This window comes from Cynoglossus semilaevis, chromosome 14 (assembly GCF_000523025.1).
Source record: "Cynoglossus semilaevis isolate Cse_v1.0 chromosome 14, Cse_v1.0, whole genome shotgun sequence".
Taxonomy (NCBI): domain Eukaryota; kingdom Metazoa; phylum Chordata; class Actinopteri; order Pleuronectiformes; family Cynoglossidae; genus Cynoglossus; species Cynoglossus semilaevis.
This window is the reverse complement of record NC_024320.1, coordinates 24,507,265-24,517,200: the sequence shown is the minus strand read 5'-3', so window position 1 is coordinate 24,517,200 and position 9,936 is coordinate 24,507,265. Positions and strand designations below refer to the sequence as shown.

General features: G+C 37.1%; 1 protein-coding gene and 1 long non-coding RNA gene across 6 annotated transcripts in view; one reads left to right on the top strand and one right to left on the bottom strand.

Annotated features, from left to right (window-relative positions):
• The first annotated feature begins 5,770 nt into the window (after window positions 1-5,770).
• pax8 (paired box 8) overlaps window positions 5,771-9,936 on the top strand; it is a 12,912-nt gene continuing 8,746 nt past the window's right edge. For 3 of the 5 annotated variants that reach the window (XM_017038732.2, XM_008326018.3, XM_008326017.3), the window contains exons 1-2: window positions 5,771-5,939; window positions 8,576-8,713. In XM_017038732.2, the coding sequence (XP_016894221.1) occupies window positions 8,689-8,713 (25 nt within the window). In that variant the 5' untranslated portion in view covers window positions 5,771-5,939; window positions 8,576-8,688. The remainder of the gene's footprint in view (window positions 5,940-8,575; window positions 8,714-9,936) is intronic. The other 2 variants (XM_017038734.2, XM_017038733.2) reach the window with 1 other exon arrangement.
• On the bottom strand, window positions 8,166-8,637 carry LOC112488088 (uncharacterized). The gene is made up of 2 exons (XR_003051816.1): window positions 8,551-8,637; window positions 8,166-8,509 (listed from the first exon to the last, which is right to left on the bottom strand). It is a non-coding gene; the product is annotated as an uncharacterized LOC112488088 (long non-coding RNA).

Sequence of the window (9,936 nt, the reverse complement as noted above, 5' to 3'; positions counted from 1 at the left end):
GTGTGTGTGTGTGTGTGTGTGTGTGTTTGTGACCAGTACCACTGGACTCATTCATGTATTTCATTAAGGTAATGACTTCACGTTTTGGGGCCTTTTAGGAGAGGAGCCGAGGTCCAGAATCGGGAGTGGGAGCCAGAGTGACAGAACTCTGGGATTGATGGAGTGAACGTTAGAGAAGTTTACAGAGCGGATCAGACCACCAGTCCAAAATACATGTGGGCTAAACACCACTAAACACTGCTTGCAGGCCAGGCCCTTCTGTTGCTAATGGCCATTACAGCCTGTGTGCCTTTGTACGCCTCACAATAGCAATCACGCTGGGATTTTGTGTGGAGCTTGCTGGCAACAGTTATTAGCCCCCAACCCCAGAAAAAAACTTAAAGGGAGAGCAGTCAAGAGAAGAACAAGAAGATTTGGGGGTCCTGGGAAGGCTGTGTCGGTGGGGGGGTGGGGGGGGTTGGAGCGTCAGCAGGAGGGACAGGGCCGGCACAGAAGTGTGGGGTCAGAGGGCATCGCCAAAGCGGAAATGGGAGGAACGGGAGGAACAATGGACGGGGCTGGACTTAGACAGACAAAGCTACACAAAACACAGGAAGATGAGCAGAAAAAGATGAGAGGAGAGGATGGAGGGGAGCCCAAAACAGATGGTAAAGGCCGGGCACAGAGAGAGGGAGAGAAAAGGAGGAGAGGGAGAGGAGCTGAAAGCTGCTGCTGACGCTCGCATCACAACGGTGTCGGCGAGGAGGAGGAGGAGGAGAGCATCGAACTTTGACGTGGTCGGGATCTGCCTCCCATATGGCAACATGTTGACAACAGCCTATCAGTTTTAACAGCAGTCTGTAGCACAACCTGCCATACACTTCCTAAACACTGGGGCGGGGACCAGAATTGGTGACAGGAAATCTTTTTTTTTCGGTCTCCAAATATCATCGCTGACCAGATTTGTTAAACGTAGACATGTTTATTAAATTCTTAAAACATTTTAATATTTACGTATCGTTGTAAATATATATGTTAAAAATAAAAATGAGTAAATGTACAGTATAAATGAATCTACTCAAAGTTTACATTTTGTGATAATAATGTTTTCAGACTGAATGAATTTATACAGAAATAATTGCATAGATAATTAACAGAAATGCTTTAATTTTATAGAAAAACTCCACAAAAGATGAATTAACACAAAATATATAAATTAATTAAATAAACAATTATATCTTGGTGAATGTACGACAGAGACAAATTAAAAATAAAATGTTTTTACGGAAAATAAAACCTAACGTCTAAGGACTGTAAATGAGTTCCTTAAAAAATTATAATTTTTTTTGTTTGCTCTGTTTTAAAAAGTAAATATGTATTTAGATGATAACCTCTTGCATTTTATATTTGACATCCTTTTAAATGATAACATGTCTTACTTTTCTTTTTGGAGATACATTGCCCTGTACTGTTTTTTTTCACGTACACCCATTTGAGAACCACTGTCCCTAAATACCAAAACCAAACAATGAGGATCTCAACATGGAACATGGAGAACAGCCCACATATGTGTCCCACTTTTCAGGCCACTTTGCACCTACACCACACTTCAATGGATCCTGTCCGGAGTTTATGAGTAAAAAAAATAAAATAAAAATAAAAGTCAACATTTCTGAGGTGCTGTGCTGTAATGTGATCATCAATACTGTTGTGCGTCTGCAGCTATTATGACCTAATTATCTGCCTCATCTCGACTGGCTGACCACAAAGAGACGTGCTGAGATTTATAGAAGTTGTCATTAAGTGGCTGCTTCTCCTCCCGGAAACATTCATCTTGTCGCGGGTGCGCGCAGCCGAGCGCTGGCAAGTGGTGCGTTTCAGAGCGGGAGCGCGCACACCGGCAAATATCTGTGTGCCTTGACGTGATGACGCGCCTTTTTTTTTTTTACATTATTTTAATTTTTTGTGTCATCGACTTACCCGCAGATACTTACGGTGTTCTCCACGGTTTAGCTGTGGTGTTTTGTGTCGTAAGGTGGCGCTGGTTTGTCTCAGAAACTTTTTTTTTTTTTTGCTTGTCTTGTTCCTCTTATCGCTGCAGTCGGAAGTGTCTGCTCTGACCTTTTAGCCTCATCTCCTGTTGCCACCTGTCGCCGCAGGTTATGATGCTGCTCTTTTTTCCTGGAGGAGAAAAAAAATCTGTCAACAAGACACACCCGGAACAGAAAACAGACACAAACACGGGTGGGTTTTTTTCTTTTTTTTTTTTTTTTTTGGTGCGCAACGAGTCCATGACGTGTCACATGTCGCCACTTTTTGTGTCAACACGACGTTTTAAAAAAAAAAGATACATATCTGATCCGCGTTCTTCAACAAGGGGGTTCACGACCACTAGGGGGCGGGTTGAGATACTAAAGTTCCTAAACATTAATTTCCACAAACACAACTGCAAAATAGTTTTTCAATTGAGTTCAAATTATTTCTGGTCAACGACTGAATCAATGGGAAAAAAACACAAAGTTAGCAAAAAATAATTACATTTGTTATTTATATTTTTCTGTGCATTTTCATCTTTGTACTACATTAACCACGTGGTGTAAACTCACAGTATAACTATTCTGTTGAATATTTTACAACATCATCTAGTCTATTATGGTAGCTAGCTACATTTCTGTTGTAGCTAACGCTAGCTCTGTGTCCATGCCGACAGTAACATGTTTTATATTAATGTGATATCGTTATAATTCAACAATTTGTATCAAAGCTGGAAAATTTAAAAAGAAAAAAAAAACTTTGCACCTCTTCAGGCGTTAACGTGGTCTCAGCTTCCATCACTGTCAAACTTGTGAATCCTGTGCATCTTCTTCATAACATGCAAACAAACATTGGGTGCATTACTGCCATCTACAGGCAGGGGTGAAAGCATCAGAGTTACCCATGAGGCAAACATTTGGGAACTGGAAAAAAATATTAATTTTAATGTGTTTTTAAAGCATTATAATATCTAATGTTTAGAAAAGGAAAAATGAATTTTTTATTTGCATCATCTTTTCATTGAATCTTTTTTCCTTACAATTTCGACTTTAACAGAGTTATATTTAACGGAATGATGAAAAAAAAATCAGATTATGATTAGTATTTATTCACCCGTGGCTGCGGCCATAACCATTAAGTACAGAACATGTTTGACTGACCCTGATGTTCGGCTGCTGTAGTGGGATTTCATTACCGTAACTGGGACAGTAGACTGAAACATGAATGAACAAATTGACTACACGAAATCATGTGACCTTTCCAGGTCACGTGAGGTTTAATTTAATTGTTAAATCGCTGTCCTTTCTTTCACAGAAAGTATTTTTCCCGAAATACTAACAGAAGAGTTAGTTAGTATTTAGTCAGTTTTAACAACACAGTTCACTACAGTATATTGTACCTGTACTTGATCCGATATTTACCAGTGCGTAATATATACTTTATTTTTTTTCCTGACGTACTGTTCACATATTATTAATTACTTTCCAAGCTCTGTTTCCCTCAGTTGCGTGTTGTCAGCAGCTCTGGAGTAAAAAAAAAAACTATCTCTCAGCAGTAAAGACCTGCTGTCAGACAGAGGACAGAAGTATCTTGAAGTAAAAATATATACAGTACGCAAGTTTTTTTAAAGTTTGTCTTTGAGCGTCAAAAGAAATGACGGCATGATTTGATGTGTTCCTCTTTATTGCGGCTAAAATATATAAATATAAATTAAAACTATATGTATATATGCACATATATGCACGCACATATATTTTTAAATATAGAAAACAAACGAAAGCTTAGGGTTTAAAATAAGGTGCAGACCATATATAAATGTATATATATATATATTTAACATATATATGTCACATATATTCACATATATGTGACATATATACTTTTATATTTACTAAAGCCCAAAAGTTTCTCAATCGCGGCTCGCTAATATTTAATATATAAATATATATGTTTATATATATATATATATATTTCCCGCTTCATTATTCCTGTTCACGGGCCCGGATTAGGGCGTGTGTCCGATTCTGTTCTGCCCCTCGGTGCGTGGACCCTTATAATTAGGCCCCGTTTCCATAGACAGCATCATGGTGAAAGATGTCAATCTGCGGGTTCTAATCCCTTGTTAAACTCTGGGTCACCTCTCCCTCGCCCTCTCTTCTTCTCCTTCTTCTTCTTCTTCTCCTTCACCTGCGGGCACCTGGCTCTTTTTCTCCGCTCTCTTTACACACAGTTTCCATCTGATGTCATGATTCCCTTTAGTCTCCTGACGCTGTTATTTATTTCCCCAACACTCGCGCCATTGTTCTGCCGTGGCACTGATGTTTCAAAGTCAAAGGAAGAAGAGACTTCAATGATTAAACTTCTCACCTACAGGACTCTGGTTCTGGTAAAAAAAAAAAAAAAACTTTAACATTTTCATCATTATCATTGTCATGTTGAACTAATTCTTTCTCCTTCTCAGAGGAGAAACCAAACGTTTGTCTGTGCGACAGAGGCCGAGGTGTCATGGCCGTCATCAGAGGTGTCGTGTGTTTGTTTTTGCAGGTCTGTGTGAACAACATTTAACAGCGTTTTAACTCACGGGGATCCCGGTGTCCCGCAGAGACAGCCGGCGCATGCGGGGCGGCGCAGACGGAACAAGTCAGAAACAGACGCAGAACTGACGCTTTCACCAACCACCGCAACTGAGACAGTAACACTGACAGCGTCCAGTGGTGACGTCCAACCGAGCAGAGAGAATCTGGTGACAAAAAAAAAAAAAAAGTCTGTGAAGAGCAAGAAAAACACAGTTGATCTGAGCTGGAGGACAGAGGAATAAACAACCAAACTGAAATAAATCACGGATTTATTGGCTCTGATATGAGTTAGTTTTACAGTTTACATCATATATTTACAACACTGTATTTCTATATATGTTTCACATGTTTCCAAAAACACAGGATTTACTTTAAGAGTTCTGCATCTCGTGTATTTTTTTAAAACCAAAAAAAGGTTCTAGGTATTTAACAATAAAGAAGATTTATTTGATGACTTTTTTTAAACTTAAATATATGTTTTGTCGTAATATTTCATTTAATTTCTTTTGAAATACATCTTAAACACTTTTGTCGGGGGATAAAGTGTAGAGTCATTAAGATATATCTCAATAAAAACGAAAATATTCATGTGGTAAAATCGGCATAAAAACTGTTATTTATGGGTATTTATGTATTTATGAAGTAGCTTCACGTGTATTTTGAAAAAATATACATATAAAGAAAAAAGTTATTAAATGTAGAAAAAGTTTGAGTGTGTTGTTAATTATGGGGAAGAAAAACTTAGAAAAGTTTGGAAGTAAACTTTGTTTTTCTATTTTTTTAATATTTAATTTAACTTTCTGTTCAGATGCGAATGTCTGAAAAAAAAAACCGACGCATCGATTTCTCTGCTTTCTTCTAAAATCGTCCTGTTGGCACTAAACGTACTGTGAAAACCGTTGGAGTCGGTGCCACATACCGGTACACCGTGTAATCGCAGCGTGACTGCAGCTGGAGATAAACGTTTCCATGACAAGTGTTTCTGTACAGTGGATCAGTGGCGTCCACGATCAGCCTCAGTCCTCCTCTCTCCCCCTCCCACCGAACCCCACCTCTTCTCTACACCCCCCCCTCCCCCCTCCATCAGTCCTCCTCCAATGGCTGAAGGCCTCCGTTCTCTGCGCAACCGCGCTCGGATAAAACCCGGCTGAGTTTGTGCTGCGCACGCCACAACAGCACAAGCCAGGACGCTGGAAAGTGTCAGGGAAAAAAAAAAAAAAAACCGACCGAGAGCCTCTGACCTACAGTCTGACCGTTTGGATACTAGCAGAAGATATCGGCTCAGAAGATCGGCAGAAATATCGGCGCATCTGCTGGACCAGACTTTTGTTTTCGGCTCCATCCTGGAAGGTAAGAGCTTCTCTGTGGAGGTGACGGTGGAGGTGGAGGCAGTTTGGCACGAGTTGATATTTAAGGCTCACACATGTGGAGGAGACGAGCTAAAAACAGACGATTTTAATCGTAGAAACGAAAACAATATAGATTTATTTCAAATGTATCGTTGTGTTTTTTATATATAAATATATATAATCTCGAAGTCAGAAGGTGGCGCACATGCAGCCAAGCGTGGAGTTTAGAAAATGGATATTCTACAAAATTGATGAGGTTTTTTTTTTAAAAAAAAAAAACTTGATTTTAAATGAACATTTGAGGTTTTGGGTTTTTTTTTCTTTTTTTCTGGGAATCACCTGATGTGTTGGGTTAGAGTTAGAGGCAGAAATGAAACAGAAAAACCCGCTGCTGGTCGATCAGACCGCAGCTTTAAATGGAATAAAAAAAATGACAAAATAGATCTGTAGTAAAAATGAATTCATTATCTGAGTAAATAAAGCTGTTTGTCTAAGACAGAACATCAACACGACTCCGGTGTGGAAGTTAAAACGATTTAATCGATTTAACGTCACCTTTTTCTTTGTTAGAACTTTTATTTGACGAAACGATGTTTCGTCAGAGCTCGGATCTTTACGTCTTACTTCAACCCACAGATAAAATAAGTCTGTTTTTATCGACAGGCATTAAAAACAGTCCACGATACAACTGTCGGTGCGCGAACCTTAAGCGATAATCAATTTTATCAACGTTTGGATAAATCAATAAATCACACGTCAGAGTGGGTTATTTAACAAATCTGTCATTATCCTTTTTATTTATTAGTTGGTTGTTTATTATAATTAATGCTATTATTTCTATTTTTTTAAAATAATTTCATATCTAAGAAAATACTAAATACTAAAAATACTAATGAATAGTCCTAGTAGTACTACTATACACTAGTGAATACCAGTACATCATTTTTTTAAGTAGGAATAAAAATCATATGAACAGGTATATTTTTCTATTTTACTTAAAAACATATTTCTCTTCGTCTACAGTTAAAATAAATTAATCTCGAAGCACGACACGAAGCAGGAATTAAATTAAATGTTTCGAACTGAAACACGAACCACTGTAAAACAAACATATAAACAAATTAAAAATAATGGTGACAGAAAAGTACATTCAGTTTTTATTCCATTCACTTGGTTTGTTTATAAATTAACTTTGAATTATTATTATTATTATTAAAAAAACAATCCATGCAGCTTTGAAATCAAACATTTAAAAGAATATATCAGGGATGGCAGCAGTTAATTCTCTCACAATATGTTATTTTAAAAAAGACTAATCAAGTTTCTTCTTAATTTTGTTACATTTCAAAAATAAATGTTTATATGTAAATATGTTTTGTTTTTTATGTCAAAGACAGACAAAAACATAAATTAAATTAAATAAGAAAAGTTAAATATAAGACACTAACAGGTGAAATAATGTAAACTAAATAAACTAAAACCCACTTTAGTTTGTGTTTATGTATATAATCATTTTGAAGAAGTGTAACAGAATGAAACTAAAGTTTATTTTTATTTATTTTATTTTTTAAATCCTGTCATTTACACTGATTTAAACTTTTCTGTTTCGTATCACATTAACTCCGGGTCTGTTTTACTTTAACAATATGAAAAAGAAAAGAAATTATAATAAGGTCAAATTAAGGTTCAAAATATTAGTCCATAAAAACATTTATGAAAAAGTCAGTTTTTACACTAATGGTTTCATTTAATCACTTTCTTCCTAAACGTATGTTTCCTTTTCTCCTAATTACACCTGCTGTCACACACACACACACACACACACACACATACACACCACTTCATCCCAGTGTGGCTGAGGAGCAGAGTGAGTCTGTGTGTTGCAGCTAACAGTGTGTGACACTGTGCTAATGATTTGGTTCAATCTTAAAGCAGCAAACGCAGCAGCAGCAGCAGCAGCAGAGACGACACCTGACAAACGACAGCACTTCTACAGTCAGGCCTGCAGCTGTTCCACACATTAACCATGTCCAGTGTGTGTGTGTGTGTGTGTCTGCTCCTATTATGTCATCAGAATTGTCTTTCGATGACTCCGAGAACACACACATGCAAACGCAGAAAGACAAACGCAGCAGCAGCAGCAGCAGCAGCAGCAGCAGCAGCCGCCGCCACATTAGCACCAGACTTCAGTTCTCTTAGTTAAGGGTTACAGTGATTTGGAACTTAGATTCAAATCCTCTATTTTTTCTTTTTCTTTTTTTTTTTTTACAGCAGCTTCGTGACCTTTCAACCAAACCTGATTATCAATAATCTCCACCTGACAAACCTGATTCAAAACTCTTCCAAAAAATCCAACAAAACCTCGTCCATTCCCGCCTAAAGCTTCAATTTTGCTAACGGCTATAATTATTACAGTGATTGATGAAACCAATTAATCCTAATTACAGCAGCTAATGAATGGAAATGATATCTAACAGGATCATTCACCAGACGACCAATCAGAAATACTCAGGATTCAATGTTTTTCTTCAGACATAAAGAGCTACAAGGGAGGGAAAAAAACCAAACTTTCTTCAGACATAAAGAGCTACAAGGGAGGAAAAAAAACAAACTTTTTTTTTATTCCTCCTCCTTCAGGATCACACTCATGCCAAACAAAGCAGAGAGAGAAGTCAGATCATAAGTGGGACAGGGTGGCGGAGACAGTGTTGACGTTCAGCTGGTGGAGCAGGAACCAAAAATTCAGGGACATGTCCAGCAGCCACAGTGGTAGAGGTAAGGACACTAGACGAAACTGAGACGTCCGCTCCTAGTTATGTCTTCCATCCTTCCTGCTGCAGGTGTCAGTTTGGGATTTTTTTTAAAGTCATTTGACTCAAATGAGTGACTTTTCTCTATTTGATTTGACACCAAACGACTTCATATTCTATGACTTAAAACGTAAAATATAAAAGAGTTGAAAGGGTTTAAAGCAACAGGAGGAAGAGAAACAAAACTCTCCAACAAGGTTTTTTAAAATCGCTGAGAACTGTGGTTCAGACACAGCCGATGGTGAACACCGACAGTTTATTTAGTATTAAAAATTAATAACTAAATACATTTCGACTACGAGCTAAACTAAAAAACTTACAGATACTTAAAATCAAATCTTGTTACAGGGTAAGACAAAGTGCTAAATATAATTTCTCTGTGTTAAAGTTCTAACCAAAACACATTAATTTACTTTTTATATTTAAAAAAATATTTTTAGACAGTAACTATGTGTTTCAGTTCAGCAAGTAAAAAACAAAACAAGTTTTTTTTTTCTGTTAGCGTTAACAAATTTAAAAATTCGCTCAAACTAAGACCAGGAGAAATGATCCCATGGACTACTTTTAGCTCACGCCCCGTCCTTTGCGAAACTACTTTGACTCAAATTAAAGATTAAAATTTAGAATTTTCACAAGTTTTTGGTTTTATTTTTTAAACAAAAGTTAAAATCATCAAACCCTTTTACATCAAAAGGTTTTTCTTTGTTCATTTTTTACTCTAAAGTTTGAGCCACAGTTTAAATCCCTGCAGTTTTTATCCTAAAGATTTTGTTTTATTTTACAGATGTTATAGTTGACAATTTAGTGAAAATTCTGTTCATTTTTTTACGTTTGAATGATTTACGGTGACAGGGAACATGAAGAACCTGCTTCATCTGAGGACTGACACTGACGTCCTCTCAAATGTTCTTTCTATTATGGGAAAAGGGAAAATAAAACGGACTAAAAATCGAATTAAAAACCAGATTAAAAACACTGATTATTTGTAGATTATTGAGTTCTCAAACTCAAACAAAAACAAAATCACAAAACCTGTCCAAGCTGAGAGACAATGTAACATCTGTCTTACAACTCTTTGACCGACCCTTGTATTTCACCCTGTTGTTACAGTACTGTACATCTAGGAGGCGCATACACTATGGAGTACATGTACAGGCTGAGTATTTGAAAGGAGTAGATGTACTTTGT